The 16289-nt window shown below is 36.2% G+C and overlaps 4 protein-coding genes and 4 non-coding genes across 8 annotated transcripts; 4 read left to right on the top strand and 4 right to left on the bottom strand.

Annotated features, from left to right (window-relative positions):
- Positions 1-1017: 1017 nt before the first annotated feature.
- Positions 1018-1233, top strand: LOC114077697. The gene has a single exon (XR_003579070.1). It is a non-coding gene; the product is annotated as a small nucleolar RNA U3 (small nucleolar RNA).
- A 649-nt stretch (positions 1234-1882) lies between these two features.
- On the bottom strand, positions 1883-2422 carry LOC114077560 (DUF724 domain-containing protein 3-like). Its single transcript, XM_027917691.1, has one exon. It carries the CDS (start codon positions 2420-2422, stop codon positions 1904-1906), a length of 519 nt encoding a protein of 172 aa, XP_027773492.1. The 3' UTR covers positions 1883-1903.
- Positions 2423-3268: 846 nt separating this feature from the next.
- On the top strand, positions 3269-3484 carry LOC114077701. Its single transcript, XR_003579074.1, has one exon. It is a non-coding gene; the product is annotated as a small nucleolar RNA U3 (small nucleolar RNA).
- A 581-nt stretch (positions 3485-4065) lies between these two features.
- On the bottom strand, positions 4066-4770 carry LOC114077536 (DUF724 domain-containing protein 6-like). The gene has a single exon (XM_027917569.1). It carries the CDS (start codon positions 4768-4770, stop codon positions 4252-4254), a length of 519 nt encoding a protein of 172 aa, XP_027773370.1. The 3' UTR covers positions 4066-4251.
- Positions 4771-5257: 487 nt separating this feature from the next.
- On the top strand, positions 5258-5473 carry LOC114077698. Its single transcript, XR_003579071.1, has one exon. It is a non-coding gene; the product is annotated as a small nucleolar RNA U3 (small nucleolar RNA).
- Positions 5474-5566: 93 nt separating this feature from the next.
- Positions 5567-5782, top strand: LOC114077699. Its single transcript, XR_003579072.1, has one exon. It is a non-coding gene; the product is annotated as a small nucleolar RNA U3 (small nucleolar RNA).
- Positions 5783-6469: 687 nt separating this feature from the next.
- LOC107021545 (coiled-coil domain-containing protein 12) lies at positions 6470-10489 on the bottom strand. Its single transcript, XM_015222229.2, has 4 exons — positions 10228-10489; positions 9443-9575; positions 9229-9343; positions 6470-6750 (listed from the first exon to the last, which is right to left on the bottom strand). The coding sequence occupies exons 1-4, from the start codon at positions 10365-10367 to the stop codon at positions 6689-6691; spliced, it is 450 nt and encodes a 149-aa protein (XP_015077715.1). The 5' UTR covers positions 10368-10489; the 3' UTR covers positions 6470-6688.
- A 366-nt stretch (positions 10490-10855) lies between these two features.
- LOC107021143 (alcohol dehydrogenase-like 6) lies at positions 10856-15867 on the bottom strand. The gene is made up of 10 exons (XM_015221746.2): positions 15613-15867; positions 15355-15491; positions 14573-14619; positions 13768-14090; positions 13225-13307; positions 13041-13116; positions 12897-12958; positions 11697-11792; positions 11436-11597; positions 10856-11318 (listed from the first exon to the last, which is right to left on the bottom strand). Exons 1-10 carry the CDS (start codon positions 15665-15667, stop codon positions 11175-11177), a joined length of 1185 nt encoding a protein of 394 aa, XP_015077232.1. The 5' UTR covers positions 15668-15867; the 3' UTR covers positions 10856-11174.
- Between the last annotated feature and the right edge of the window lie 422 nt (positions 15868-16289).

Raw genomic sequence — 16289 nt, 5'->3', positions numbered from 1 at the left:
AATCTTACTTGAACAAAATTTGTTTTATAAGCTCGGACCAGTGTATCCTTTATTTACCATGTGACTGATCGTTACACATTATAATTCTTTTTCTTTTCCTAAAGAAAGAACGAGACCTAATTGGAAATCGTGCTCTTTTGTTACAACAATGCTAAAATTTGAGTAAACCATTACTTCCACAGATTGATCATTACTTCTAATTCAAATATTAATGTTGCCTTGACACGCCTCAAGCTTTCGAGAATTCTCGACGAGCTTCGCGATGAATTATTTTCCATAAGATTTCCAAATCTCACTATAAAGTACAAAATGTTTCATCCACTATTTCCTCGATAGAAATCTTTTGGGACTAAACTTTGAATTATTCTTCTTAACATAAAGGACGAAGATTCAGTAACTTCATATCACATTACTGTAAATCATTATCAGTGCAAATAGAAAGTCTTTCATTATCTTGGAAGAAATATCCATTTGCCATTTGACCATTCTTGATAAAATCTCAACACGGTTACTTACAGTTATTAGGAGTTATTTGGAAGTTCGTTATGGTTACTAAAGGTTATTTATGCTTATCCTAAATAGTTATAAAGTAGTTATGTATATAATAAGAGATCTAGTAATAAGTGGACAGGGCTAATATTAATAAGCAGAAAAAATTGTTTTAAGAGATACTTGTCTTTTTTTTTTTTCTATTCTTCTTCGAGATACGAGATACTTGTGTCTCACTTTGTATTTTATGTTATTTTTATCCGATATAAAACCTCGATTTCTATGAGAATTGGAATAATTTCTACGAATATAATTGTCTACACCTTAAAATTAATTAGTGAATAATTATTATTTTTTGTATAATGCATCAAAAACTTCAAAATCTAACACAAATTTTATTGTATTTGAGCCTTAGAGATTTGCATAATAGTCAGCGAAGCTGTGTCAGGGGCCAACATATTATTCCCACATCGGTAGTGCAACACATAAACTCCAGATTTATGAGGCTTCGTACCAGTAGCACATGTCACGACCTTACTTGAACAGGATCTGTTCTATAGGCTCGTACCACTGTATCCTTAAATTCTAAGGAGACAGGAATCCAAGTCTGGTTGATGAAGCATGGCCATGTGACTAGAGCGTGATTAACAGCCTTCCATAGCTTCTCGAGCTGCGGATGCAGTAGATGATCGTTCTTAGACTTGATCTCAGGCCTAAGATGGTCTCATGGCTGTCTGACAGACTCCCATTCTTTCTTTTTTCTACGCTACAATTTTTAGCATCTTGCAAGTATTTAGCTAGTACATAAGCTGTTTCTTCGAGGTGCATACAATTTTCAGCAACTACGAATGTTAAGGGGCTATAGTTATACTCTATTAGTATAGGCTGTATATAAAATTGATCTGAATAATTCTCGTATTTAGCAAAAGTTTACGAATATATCCTGGACATTTAACATGTATTCATAATCTTCATAACATTCACCACTACGTCTCACAGTCAAAAAGATTAGATGTTGCCATAAGATTTCCAACTCTGATTGATCCACTCACTTTCATTCTTGCCCTTTTTTTTCTTTTTTCAGTTTCTGATTGTAGCTATATATATAAAAAAACATAAGACGATTTATTGAAGACTTCACATCAGGGGATTCAACAACATGAAGAGTATATTGGTTCAGTTTTCTTGTTTCTGTTGCTGTCTCATTATTGACTGATCAATTCTCAAAGTTACTAGTGAATATCTTCAATTCAGTAGACATAAAACTGAATTTAGGCGTTTAATTTGTTACTACAGAACATAAATGCATCTCTATATAGCTCAATTCAAGGCTAAAAACAAAGTAACAAATCATAGATTCAGTACATTCATATCACATTACTGTAAATCATTATCAGTGCAAATCGAAAATCTTTCATCGTCTTGGAAGAAATATCCATTTGCCATTTGACCATTCTTGATGAAATCTCAATACATCGCGAGGGTATGCAATGTTATCTGCAGTTGTAGGGAAGTAGACATAGTACTCTTCTCCAATTTTCCCACTGATAAATCCAAACCACCATCCATCGTTGGCAAACACATCAACCATATCGTACAGACGGAATCTGTTTTCTGACATTGTTTCATCTTGATGAGGTGGAACAGGGCGGATCACTGCTGCACTGACCATCTCTTCCAGTGGCGCGGATTCATCATCAATCAACAGAGTCTTGTACTTGATTTTATAATGATAAGCACCAACTGGAGAAAGAATAGTTGCATGGTAGTAAGAACCTATGAAGCCATATACTTGACTTGCCACTTCAACTTCATCGCCCTTTTGGAATACTTTTGTTATCTGTTGTCTCTTGAATGCTATTGATTTTATATAGTCTGAGAGCATTGTGTGGCGTTCCTCTGAATTAATTACTGTCACTTTGATTGGAGCCATTATTTTCAGACTCTACTGAAGATTGAATTGAATGAGAAACTATGAGGCTTTACAAGTGAATTTATAGGCAGGGAATTCTTGTTTCCTTCGCTAATTAGGAATGGGTATTGTTTTCCTGTTTAGTTTTGGTTTTCCTTTAATGACAATTTTTAATTTTTATATATTTTTTTTTATTTCATAACTTATGGACTTGAAATATGGCACATGAGGAAACACTGTGATGGAATTTTTCCCACTGGGAATTTGATAAGGCGCGTGCCGTACTTATTCAAGGAGGAAGAAGCGAAGAAAGATAGGAGAAGACAATAATATGCATCTTTTGAAATTCTTGAAGGTTTAACCCATGGAGCTTTGAGCATTACTTTTAGTTATTAGGAGTTATTTGGGAGTTCCTTATGGTTACTAAAAATTATTTATGTTTATCCTAAGTAGTTATGAATATAATAGGAGATCTAGTAATAAGTAGAAAAAGGGCTAATATTATCTTTTATAAGCAGAAAAAATTATATTAAGAAATACGAGACACTTGTCTTTTTTTTCTATTCTTCTTCGAGATACGAAATACTTGTGTCTCACTTTTAATCCGAAACAAAACCTCGGTTTCTATGAGAATTGGAATAATTTCTACGAATATAATTATCTACACATTAAAATAAATTAGTGAATAATTATTATTTTTTTGTATAATGAATCAAAAACTGAAATCTGACACAAATTTTATTGTTGAGCCTTAGAATTTGCATAATAGTCAGCGAAGCTGTGTCAGGGGCCAACATATTGTTCCCATATCGGCCCTGCAACACATAAACTGTAGCTATATGAAGATTCATACCAGTAGCACATGACACGACCTTACTTGAACAGGATCTGTTCTATAGGCTCGTACCACTGAATCCTTGATTTCTAAGGAGACAGGTTTCCAAGTCTGGTTGATGAAGCATGGTCATGTGATCAGAGCGTGATTAACAACCATCCATGGCTTCTCGAGCTGTGATTGCAGTAGATGATCGTTCTTGGATCTGATTTCAGGTCTAGGATGGTCCCATGGCTGTCTGACAGACTCACCTTCTTTTTGTTCTCGTGCTCGTGATGATACTTGACTTTTAACGGAGTTAGAGAAATCGTGATGATACTATCATGTTGGTCAAGGTCAGTATAGCGAGCAAGTATTAAGCTGAGATGAACCAAAAGGACATGCTATGTATCTCAACAGGTCCAAGCATACAATTTTCAGCATCTACGAATATTACGGGGCTAGTTATACTCGCTTATGAACTACTCCCTCTGTCCCTATTTATTTATCCACTTTAGAAATGACACACATATTAAGGCAGCAATTATTATCATAGGTTAATTACAATTTTATCCTTAACTTGAAAGATTATACAATTCTTCAAGTATAATAAATATACTTTCTGGTTCCAAAAAGCATACATTAAAACTTAGTAGTACTAGAAATTTTCTAGAATTAAATAAGCGCATATTAGGAAAAAAATTGTTGTGTTTTCTTAATTTATTAAAATGGACAACTAAATATGGACATATATAAAAGGAAATATAGACAAGTAAATAGGGATACAAGGAGTACCTTATAACTAAATTCTTGAGCATAAATGCATCCCTATATAGCTCAATTCAGGCTAAAAACAAAGTAACAAATCATAGATTCTTGTTTCTCACTATAAACTACAAAATATTTCATCCACTATTTCCTCGATAGAAATCTTTTGGGACTAAACTTGAATTATTCTTCTTAACATAAAGGAGAAATATTCAGTAAATTCATATCACATTACGGTAAATCATTATCAGTGCAAATCGAAAATCTTTCATCGTCTTGGAAGAAACATCCACTTGCCATTTGACCATTCTTGATGAAATCTCAACACGTGACGAGGATATGCAATGTTATCTGCAGTTGTAGGGAAGTAGACATAGTACTCTTCTCCGATTTTCCCACTGATAAATCCAAACCACCATCCATCGTTAGCAAACACATCAACCATATCGTACAGATGGAATCCGTTTTCTGACATTGTTTCATGTTGATGAGGGGGAACAGGGCGGATCACTGCCGCACTGACCATCTCTTCAAGTGGCGCGGATTCATCATCAGTCAACAGAGTTTTATACTTAATTTTGTAATGGTAAGCGCCAACGGGAGAAAGAATAGTTGCATGGTAGTAAGAACCTATGAAGCCATATACTTGACTTGCCACTTCAACTTCATCCCCCTTTTGGAATACTTTTGTTATCTGTTGTCTCTTGAATGCTATTGATTTTATAAACTCTGAGAGCATTGTGAGGCGTTCCTCTGAATTAATTACTGTCACTTTGATTGGAGCCATTATTTACAGACTCTACTGAAAGATTGAATTGAGTGAGAAACTATGAGGCTTTACAAGTGAATTTATAGGGAGAGAGTTCTTGTTTCCTTCGCTAATTAGGAATGGGTATTGTTTTCCTATTTTTCTTTTGGTTTTCCTTTTAATGACTCGGGATAGGAAATTTCCCAATTTTTATATTTTCTTTCCTAATTTATTATGGAGTTCATGGCAACTGCTATGGAGTTTTTCCTACTGGGAATTAGAACGGTTACTAAGAAATTAACTGTCCACACGTTAAAAATATAAATTAATGCGTAATTGTTATCTTTTCTATAACAAATCAAAAACTGAAATACGACATAAATTTTATTACTTTTATTGCACTTTAGCCTTTGAGATATTGCGTAGTAGTCGGCGTAGGTGTGTCAGGGGCCAATATATTGTTCCCACATCGGCAGTGCAGCACATAGACTCTAGCGTTATAATACTCTATCCACAATCAATGGTCACGACCTTACTTGAACAGGATCTGTTCTATAGGCTCGTACCACTGTATCCTTAAATTCTAAGGAGACAGGAATCCAAGTCTGGTTGATGAAGCATGGCCATGTGACTAGAGCGTGATTAACAGCCTTCCATAGCTTCTCGAGCTGTGGATGCAGTAGATGATCGTTCTTAGACTTGATCTCAGGCCTAAGATGGTCTCATGACTGTCTGACAGACTCCCATTCTTTTTTTTTTCTACGCTGTTCGGTCGAGGTGCATACAATTTTTAGCATCTTGCAAGTATTGAGGTTTCATACCAGTAGCATATGTCACGACCTTACTTGAACAGGATCTGTTCTATAGGCTCGTACCACTGAATCCTTGATTTCTAAGTAGACAAGATTCCAAGTCTGGTTGATGAAGCATGGCCATGTGACCAGAGCGTGATTAACAGCCTTCCATAGCTCCTCGAGCTGTGGTAGCAGTAGATGATCGTTCTTAGACCTGATCTCAGGCCTAAGATGGTCTCATGGCTGTCTGACAGACTCCCTCATTCTTTTTGTTTTCCTTTTGAACGGAAGCCAAAAATGATTTCCACTTCTCTTCATCTGCCATGTGATCAGAGCGTGATTAACAGTCATCCATGGCTCCTTGAGTTGTGGTTGCAGTAGATGATCGTTCTTAGACCTGATCTCGAGCCTAAGATGGTCTCATGGCTGTCTTTTTGTTTTCCTTTTGAACGGAAGCCAAAAATGGTTTCCACTTCTCTTCATCTGCCATGCGACCAGAGCGTGATTAACAGTCATCCATGGCTCCTCGAGCTGTGGTTGCAGTAGATGATCGTTCTTAGACCTGATCTCAGGCCTGAGATGGTCTCATGGCTGTCTGACAAACTCCCCCATTCTTTTTGTTTTCCTTTGAACGGAAGCCAAAAATGGTTTCCACTTCTCTTCATCTGCCTATTTAGGAAGTTTATGATTAGTTTGGCTAATTCAAGATTCAGCCAGCCTATGGATATCGTCAATTTGAATAATAAAAGAGTTATTGAAACTTTAGTCTTAACTAAAATAAGTCGTGAATGATACTACCATGTTGGTCAAGGTCAGTATAGCCAGTAAGTATTTACCTAGTATGTACATAAGCTATTTCTTCGAGGGAACCAAAAGGACATAATAAGTGTCCCAACGGGGACGAAGCATACAATTCTTAGCATCTACAAATGTTGAGAGGCTAGTTTATTTTCTCTTAGTATAACCAGTATATAAAAAAGATCAGACAATTCTCGTATTTGGCAAAAGTTTACGAATATATTCTGGACATTTAACCTGTATTCATATTTTTAACAACACTCGCTACAACGTCTCACAGTCAAAAAGACTAGATGTAATAAATATAATACTCATACAGCACTTGTCCAAAACCACAATGTATTGTATTATTGGTGCAGATCTATCTAATCTCCACCATTTTCAGTATCCTCTTCTTCAGCTATTTTCCTCTTCTTTTCTTCTTCCTCTACAAAATATCAATGTAGACAAGTCAAGAAAAATTCGAAGTTGGGTAGCTGGGACAAAACTAACACATGAAACATATTGCCTCAAAATCAATAAAATAATATACTTCAATCTTATTCATTTAAAAAAGAAAAAGAATTAATAGACCTTCAAACCTAGGTAAAAGATCAAGATAAGATTAAAAGCATTCCAGGTTAGATTCTCAAGAAAACTATTCCATAATCTGCCAAAGATGCATTTTTTTTTTATAACCGAGAAATCCGTCTATCATCCGCCCTTTGGATCAATCACAGCCTTCTAAACTCGGTGGATAATGAACCCACCGCTCTACCCTTCTCCACTTAAAACCGGACTTCACTTTGCATTATGTGGGGCTTGAACCTGCTACCTAAGCCACAAATCCTCCACTTTTGCCACTCGAGCTAGGCCTTGGGGGCTGCCAAATGCATTTTCTTGATCACACTTTTGTTTTTAAGAAAATTGAACAGGGAAATGGGGAAATCTGGGATGGAATTACTAAGTAGGGATCGACCCCTACGACCCAATCAACTAGAATACTAAGATTTCCCTTTAACTTCTAATATACAAAGGAATAAAGTAAAGCAAGGGAGAGTATTCCAGAATTATTTGGATTAGTCAATGTTAATTCTTTATTGGTTTCATATGGCATCTCTAAAGTCAATAGTGGCTCCAACTGGACATGCGCTCTTGTCTGATACAACTACAGCACTTCAATCTAGGCCAAATGTTTGCTAGACTTGAAGTAGAAAGCTGACTTGCCTAAACACGTAGTGATAGGTATTCAATCCTCCACAGGTGCTAAAGAATAAGATGTATTGGCAGAACGTGGAGTGCAAAATTAATGCCACAATTCTATTCTTTTTGCTATCATCAGGATCACATGCAGACAATATTGTTGAAAGGCCCGCTTAAAGCACGTTTACACCATAAATCTCACTAAGTCTAGGTTGAGCAAAAAATGCATTTTTTTGGCTCTTCACCGATGGGCTCTGTCATTAAGAGCTCATAACTATGTAATAATATAAAACAAAGTGATACAGTAATGGTTAAGAAATTGTTATGACTAAACATCAGAGATTAGGACTAGCAAAAAAATACTTTAAAATATAGATCTACATTCCTTAAAATATTTTTCTAGCTTGATTGACATGATTTGATGAGTATAACTTAACTACAGCTTTCTCCATTCTTTTGTTTAAAAGATTATTGTTTGTGTTAATAGTTACATTTTCTTGCACTGAAGCTGATTTTCTGGGAATCCTTGCGGCTACTAAGGATTCTATCCAGCTTTCTTTTTGTACTCGCTTAGTACCAGCGTGGTACTAAGATATTAGTAATAAATTACTTTTATTCATAAAAAAAAAAAGCTATATAACTTGGAAACAATTAGGGGGGTCACAACTCACAACCAGGCTTAGAAGAGAAAGGCTCCAAGGAAACCCAATTTGATTAGAAGAAGATCTTACTAAATGATCCACAGTTACCTAATGAGCTATAACCCTAGAAAAATAAGTGGGACCAAAGGCGTAGCCCATTTTCAAGATTCAGAGCACCAAAAGGCTGGCATCATAGACACTGATTGAAAATAGCGGAGCACAATGGAGGTGAATCAAAAGTGGATCAACACAGAAAGTGTCATCAATATAGATGGAAACCACAGTGCCCAACATTGAAGGAGCCAAAAGACTAAAAAATACGGAGTAACCATATGCAGCACTATCTAGGAACGTTAAAAAAACTTTAGAAACTGGCCAAGCCTATTGAACCGAACTTACTTGAACCAATTGTTAGATTTCCGGATAAATTTATAGCTATACCAAATTCCTAAAAAAAAATAAAAATTGAAATGACATACTCCTCAAGTGTTTAATTGAGGATGGAGTTTAAGAAAAAATAGACTTTTGACACATAAGTTGAAAATACATAACATAGCACAGGTATCCTTAGAACTTGTGCACGTAAATATGTCATGACATACGTATAGCTATAAGAGCATGTCAGTCCTATTCCTTATTTATTTCTGTATGTAATGTTTATTAAGAGTCTACTGTCAGAACAACTTCACAGATCAGTGCTAATGAAGTTCTCTCAACTCACAAAGGAGCATCCAAGTGGTGCATTTAATAGCTTGCCTAAAGCACAGTCCCAACCGCTGCAAGTAAACCTACTGGGGGTACAAATGGGCCATCATAAGAGTTTTTTTATGAAGGAAGATATATATTGGAATAGTTATTTGTGTCATGTCCAGTCAGATGTTCTTACTCTTACAAACAACAGAAGTACAAGGAACAAACTCAAGGAACAATCTCAGCTAAGACTTTCTTCAAGAGATGAAAATGTAATCACATGATTTTTCTTTTTCAATTTAAATTACTTTTAACAAATTCTATGGAACAAGGCCATTACATACTTGAGAGTCAAATAACACACAAACAAATCATAAGCAGAAAAGACGTACCCATAAGTTGAGTGAGTGCCTTCATGGTACGTTTCTCAAGCTTGTCAAGTTTCTTTTGCACATCCCGTCGCAGGTCCCAATTTGGCTTCTTGGGGACAATATTTAGAAATGGATCCTGATAAAAATTAACCAAAGAAAAGTCAAGACAGTAAACACAACTAATATGAATGAGGAAGAAAACAGAAGGAAATAAATAGTGCAATCACTGAAGCACCTCTTTCTTCTCTTCTGGAGGAGGTAGAGTCGCAATAGGATCTTCGAACTTTGGAAGTACTGGCGGAGTGACTTTGCCTTCTTGAAGCTGCTTGTCATGTGGCAAGTAATTGCGGAACTTCATTTGGACATCACTGTAATATATATCAACCAATCAATATTATGACAAAACTAGTCCTAAGTCAGTTATTGGTAAACTCAATTCGCCTACTCTATTCACTATACACTACAACAACATACCCAATGAGATCTCACAAGTGGGATCTGTGGAGAATGGGTGTAAGACTGTACATAGACCTTACCCCTACCTTTATGGAGTAGAGAGTGTTTCCAATAGACCCTTGGTTCAGAAGTCAGTTTTGGCTTGCCCCTTTCCACATATTAGTCAGACAGATTTAGTTTCCTCTACAGTGGGCTGCTTGCTGCTCACCCTATCTATAAAGTAGCTTATGCACTGGAATCGTTACCACTAAATACGAAGCCAGAAGCAAAAGAAGGGACTTGAAACCTCTCCATTCTGCTCTATTCAGGTCTATTGTTTCTAAAATTACTTCAGGGAAGGGAGGGGAGGCTTCCACCTCAAATGGGGAGACCGAGCTCAACAAGTGAGCTAGGGCTTCCAACTCCTATTCGGGTCCAATAGGAAAGGATTTGTCTTTTACGGACTACTAGAAAGCTAGAATGCAAGGTATCTTTGCAGAACCCAGGATCGACGGTAACACCAACTTTTCAATTAACATCAAATTAGCTAAGAAAAAAAGGGATAAACAAACGGGTAGTGCTTACTTTTCGTCTTCCTCTTCTTTAGTCTTGTTACCATCATCGTCAGGGGTTTGAAGAAGTTCTTGAGCTTCTCTGAGGGCTCTCAGCCTCTCCCTTCGCGCCGCTGCCGCCGCCTCAATGGCGTTTTCCTCCTCCGTCGACATTGACGATATATTTTAAAACTATTTCTCCAATTCGAACTCAAAATCACTATGGAAAATGCTCGCAGCTTCTGCAGAGGGTATCAAAGAGAGAAAAGTTGAAGCTAGTTGGATTTATATGTATTTGCTAATAAATTTTATATATATATATATATGATTTATAAGTTTAGTTTGATTTTTATTGAGTTTATTTTTTATGAAATAAAAGAGAATGTTATCAATTTTTTGAAGTTTAAAATCAAATTTAAATAAAATCAATTTATTTAATTGATACGGTTGATTTAGATTTATTCTTACCCTAAAGATTTGCTACAATCTCACAAACTTCATACTTCTTTTTGTATATCCTTAAGAATTGCACTTTGCAGACTTATTTCGTGTGTATGGCAATTCTTGTAGACACATCAATCACTCTAAAGTTGTTCATCCAAAGTTTTTTATAATGAAATAAATTATCAGTTGAAAAATCCACTTTTATGAAACAAAAAAGGTGTTATATTACGAGACCATATAATTGCATTTCAATTCTCACCAGTCAAATGCATTTTGATATTACAAATTGTCCTCTCAAAAAATAACAGAAGGTAGGAAAATGATTTCTTATACTATACCATAACAACAAATGCCCCGTAAAATCCCACTAGGTGGGGTACAGAGAGAGTAGAGTGTACGCAAGACCTTATCACTACCTCGTGGAGGTAGAAAGGTTGTTTCCGAAAGACGCTCATAGTACAACATCAAAATTTCTGGTAGTTCATTGTGGTTGGCTATTTATAGTTTGGGGTAACAGAATGCATGAAATAACTTCAACTAGTTGCCAGCCATTGGAAAACCTTCTATTTCAGGCATGTGTATAACGCAACGCAAACAAGTCCCATTTTTCATCAGATCGAAAGCTGTGTTTATGTCCTCGAAAGGCAGATTATGTGTGATCAAGTCATCTAACTCGATTTCCTGCAAGCAAAACCTCACAATGGCTTAGAATTCAAATGTTGAAGAGTCGTTTGGAGTAAATGAATGCGATGTTTTAAGTTTTTTCATCAAGTTGTGAAAACCAGTGCAACAATCTACCTTCTTTAGGTACATTTCAACTAATGAAGGAATTTCAGACTTCGGTTTCCATCCTCCAAATAGAGATCCTGTCAATGTTCTACCGTTAAGAAGAAGTCCAAAATGAGCTGTTACCTCCGGCTTCTGCTTGGGTACTCCAAGTGTGACAGTCAAGCCCCATCCCTAATACGAATAGGAGACGACAGAAAATTGATGGTAAAAAGAGAGAAATGTATGCCTGAGGATACCGAAGAGTACATGAAATGAGGTCTTAATACTTACATCACAACACGACTGTAAAGCAGTGGTAACCATTCCTGTATCTCCAATACATTCAAATGCATAGTCTGCACCTCCACCAGTTAGGCGATTTATAACCTGGAGTGAAAAATGTATTCGGAGTTTATGGAGGGAAACACATAACCTGAGAATGAACAGAACTAGTCCATATTGTATGCTATTTAAAAAGTACTCTGCAAATTTATCCCGTATAAGAAGAACGAAATTGAGGTGAGGTTAGACGGGATTGCAGTACATAAATTGAGACAATTCAAATATAAGCTCAATGGTTTAAGTGAATGGTGCAATAGACGAAGATATAAAACATTAGAATAAAATATGATGTTGAAATTGAGGAGTACTACAGAAGTGTTATGCAATGCGAACATACTTCTCAAAGTGAGAGACAAAGTTTAACAGAACATCAGTAAGACCAGCAATTTAAAGAAGAGTGAATGCTGGGTCTCTAATGGCCAACCCTCCATAAAATGAGTGTTGTACAAAGCAGATGTTTATATGGAAATGTGTTCATATAAGATTGAAACAATTATCACATCCAGTGAATGTGCAAGTAGCACACGCAGAGGATGATCTGATCGTGTACTATGTTGATCTCCAATGTACCAATCTGTAAGTATGATACCAGGAGTTAAAAAGGGAGAGTATTAGTCTAGGTCGATTTGGGTTAGAGAGAGGCGTCTTGCACTTGATAATGGAACTAATTTCTCTCTTCTCATCAAGCAGACCTAAGACCACCTAGAAGGAAATTGTCTTTATAGACCAACGGCCACTCAAATGTAGTCTTTAAGGAAGCAAAAGACCCATACAGGTGATACCAACTAGTTGGATTAGAGATTAATCATATTGGTAAAACTTATATTAGGTCTACTATTTGCTACAAGTCTTTAATCTGTTTGGAGATTGCACCATATAGAAATTAGAAAATGCAGAAAACTTCTAGCATTAGATAATCCAGAAATCATTGTGTATTTCAACGAAACATATCCAAACACAGAAAATTGGATTATGAAAATTCATATTGTCGGCCTAACTAGCGTGATACTGAGATGTAGAAACTGTTGTTGAAATGCTCCCATGTTGTTTAAGACAGCTAACATGATTGGTAAGACTTGTGACTAATTAGCTGGGAGAAAGAAACTAATGTACAAGCTTTTGTTGTATATTTCATGAAAAGTAAAACACCTGTGGAATGGGTTCGTCAGTATCATTTGGGTTCAAAAAGTCCGTCACTCCAAAAGACTTTGCTGCACAGGAAGGGAAGAACATCAATAATCTTGGGAAACTTTTCAACTTTCCAACTGCTGTAAAAGGTCTGTCATGTTATACCTTTTTCGCATTTCTCTTGCCTCATATCCACACCAATAATCTGAGATGCTCCCCGCATCTTAGCACCTTGTGCAACCTATTAACACGATATCTAAGCATTTTATTATTTATCATTGTCAAGTTTTTGCAGGTAAACAGTTTGCCCATATTATGCTAACTCTTCAGCTTGGATCAATGTACTTACAGAAAGTCCTACAGTCCCAAGACCAAAAATGACCACCTTTGATCCTTCAGAGATGTTTGCAACCTTCCAAGCAGCACCCAGACCTGATAATTGCATTTCAATTATGAGGTCCTTACATTTGGAATGTACTGAACAACAAGTTAACATTATGGATTGCTAAGTTATACAAGTATAAATATGTTAAGAATGACTGTAACATCTAAGAGCTAAGGAAGGATTTAACCTTTTGACAGAAACATTTTTAACGATAAGACTGTCTATGCTGCCATCAAGTAAGAATACTCTTGATCAAACAAAAGTAAGTTGAATACTAGTTGTTGTTCATCTCAAAAAGATCCTCTTTGATGTGAATGGGTTTAGCATCTACAGTTAAGTAAAACCATACATGTATGATGAGGAATTGAAGAAAACAATTTCCATCAGAAAGGGTAGCCAAATTCCATCATTGGGTCAAGAGTTTTTAAGAGCAAAATAATCTTAAAAGTAATAAAGTAGTATAAAAAGATCAGCTGTGATTGAATTGAACAGCATTCCACAAATTACCTGCTGCCGCTCCACAACTAAGAAGGCAGATTTTATCCAAAGGCGCAATCGGGCTAACCTTGACCGCACAACCAGAGTGTACAACTGTGTATTCACTAAAACTTGAAACAGCACAATAATGATAAACTGGCTTTCCTTTTATAGAGAACCGCGTCTTTTGATCACCATGCATAACACCATCTCGTTTCAATCCAAGAACTTGGCAAATGTTGCTTTTGCCTGAGGTACAGTGTCTGCAACTCCTGCATTCCCCAGTAAATAAGGTAAGCACGTGGTCCCCTTCTACAAATTCAGTCACTCCTTCCCCAACACTCTCAACAATCCTGCAAAATGAGTAACAAGAATGAAGCTTGATTCTCTGTTCAGAAATGACAAAATATTGAATCCATCAACCACGTCTGTTGCACTCCAAGGTGGCAGCAGAAATTTGCAGTATGTTCATTTTACTCTATGGGGTACACTAAGTGATGCCACAGTCTATGATAGAATGCTTTTCTTATGGACAGAGCATCTGATGAGTCAGTCAATGAAGACACTTAGGGTGATGAAACCGAGAGATGAAAGCATTACATGTTTGACAAATTGACAACTCCAACACAAAGTTACATTTATACTTTCTCACAACGTAACCGTTAGTCCCTTGGGGAGAAGCATCACCACCTCAAGACATGTACCAAAACTCTGAATTATCTCTAAAAATTTTCAGTATGCATTTAATGACTTCTATCAGAAGCAGGATACATACTTAAATTACACACAAGAAGCATTATCATTCAAATAGAAGGAGCGGGTATAGAAAACTGACCCTGATGCTTCATGACCAAATATCCGAGGATATATAGAAGCCTGAGCCTGGAAAATGACAACAAATTTCACTAACGGGCATGAATAATAAGAAAGTAATCCTGGTGGGCTCCTCAGAAAAGAAGTACAAAACTTGCCAAAATGACAAAAAAGAGTAGATAAAGTGAAAATAGTGGCCAAGATTGAGCCTTTACTGTTTTACATGCCCTCATCTACCCTCCACCCCCTAAAACTTCAGGATTTTACTTTGGAAAACCCACAATGAGATTGAATCAAACTATTTTCTCCAGAAACCCAATTGAGATTCAGATGAAACTGTTATCTTGATAAGCTTGCTAGTTTTCTAAGCTAAAACCCTCACTATATCTCTAAGAAAGCAGACCATCTCCAGTAGGTGATTCGTCACACTTGTCCTAGCCTTCCTGAACTGAGTTATCTAGTACATGTTGCTAGTACGAGGTGGAAGGTATCCCGCGGAATAGTCGAGGTGCACGCAAGTTGGCCGGACACCATGGTCATCAAAAAAAAATGAAGGTCCAAGTTCCCCATATTGAGCACCCAATATTATATTTGCAGAAATAGTTCCTCTTTATCATGATCAACAAATTTTAGAACTTCAATAGCATAAAATTTCCTTCTATGCTCATGAAACGACAAGTTACAACAGTTCCAATCCAGCATTTTTCTATTGACATTTAAGTAACACCTAGTATATGCAATCCTAAAATTGGCAACACATAGTTGACCTATTGGGAATATATCGAGATAAAGTAAAGATCAAACCTGTGACAACCAAGCAGTGACATCGCTACGACAGAGAGAAGTACAGACAACCTTAACACGAATCTCCATTGACTGAGGTGGACTTAATTCCACCTCCTCTATCACCATTGGTTCTCCAGGTCCCCATGCCACAGCAGCTGAATGGAATGGATACACACATGTAACTCAAAATGGGGTTCATTCAAAATCAGATTCTTGATCAAGAGAGAAGAAGAAAGTGAAAAAAAAATAAAAATAAAGGGTATTCAAAGATGCAACCTTTACAGGTGATGACACCAAGCTGCTTGTTCTGCACTGAATCAGTAAGGGACATTTTCTTTAAATCTCCCAAATTGTACTCAAATCAAATGAAGGATTTTGGTGACTCAAATTTGGACTTAGTTTTTGTGTTGAAACACTTGAAGAAGAAGAGCAGAGGTATAAGTTCATGGGTGGGTGGGTGAGTGGGTAGGTGAAGACTCTGTTGTTAGGTACTCTGGGTTGGTTGGTAACAAATCCTAAATGCACAATTTGATTTGAGTCTTGAATAGTTTGGATAAAAATTGAATAATTATATGATAATTTTTAAAAATAAATAGTAAAATCTACGTAGTAATGATCATAGAAAATTCACATATATTATCATAAATTGAGTGGAGTTTTCTTTTCAGTTTTGGTTTCAAACGATGTTAACATTTTCATCACTTCATCTTTTGTTTATTTGAACAAGTCAGAAAAAATTACTTTACAAAGATTTTCAAAGATAAAAGAATTACAACAAGGTCTCCCACTGAAATCAAACTTTTAAAAATATAAGTAAACATATATAAGATTTTCGGACCATCTAATTCGAGTTCAAATCTCGAAAATGTAAAAATTCTTAACTAGGTAACTCACAGATATCAATTGATTAAATAAAGGATGAAATTACTAAAAGAATGAGATGCTTGAACCTC

Source organism: Solanum pennellii, chromosome 6, assembly GCF_001406875.1.
Source record: "Solanum pennellii chromosome 6, SPENNV200".
NCBI classification, from domain to species: Eukaryota; Viridiplantae; Streptophyta; class Magnoliopsida; order Solanales; family Solanaceae; genus Solanum; species Solanum pennellii.
The sequence above is the reverse complement of the archived record's forward strand: the minus strand, read 5'-3'. Positions and strand labels throughout refer to the sequence as shown.

Coding starts and splice junctions, on each gene's coding strand:
- LOC114077560 (XM_027917691.1), bottom strand. CDS start 2,422: ATGGCTCCAATCAAAGTGACAGTAATTAATTCAGAGGAACGCCACACA.
- LOC114077536 (XM_027917569.1), bottom strand. CDS start 4,770: ATGGCTCCAATCAAAGTGACAGTAATTAATTCAGAGGAACGCCTCACA.
- LOC107021545 (XM_015222229.2), bottom strand. CDS start 10,367: ATGTCGACGGAGGAGGAAAACGCCATTGAGGCGGCGGCAGCGGCGCGA. Junction 9,576..10,227: donor AAAGAAGAGGAAGACGAAAA/GTAAGCACTACC, acceptor TATATATTACAG/TGATGTCCAAATGAAGTTCC. Junction 9,344..9,442: donor CTCCAGAAGAGAAGAAAGAG/GTGCTTCAGTGA, acceptor AATTTTTATCAG/GATCCATTTCTAAATATTGT.
- LOC107021143 (XM_015221746.2), bottom strand. CDS start 15,667: ATGTCCCTTACTGATTCAGTGCAGAACAAGCAGCTTGGTGTCATCACC. Junction 13,117..13,224: donor TTGGGACTGTAGGACTTTCT/GTAAGTACATTG, acceptor TCGTGTTAATAG/GTTGCACAAGGTGCTAAGAT. Junction 12,959..13,040: donor GCAAGAGAAATGCGAAAAAG/GTATAACATGAC, acceptor CTTCCTGTGCAG/CAAAGTCTTTTGGAGTGACG.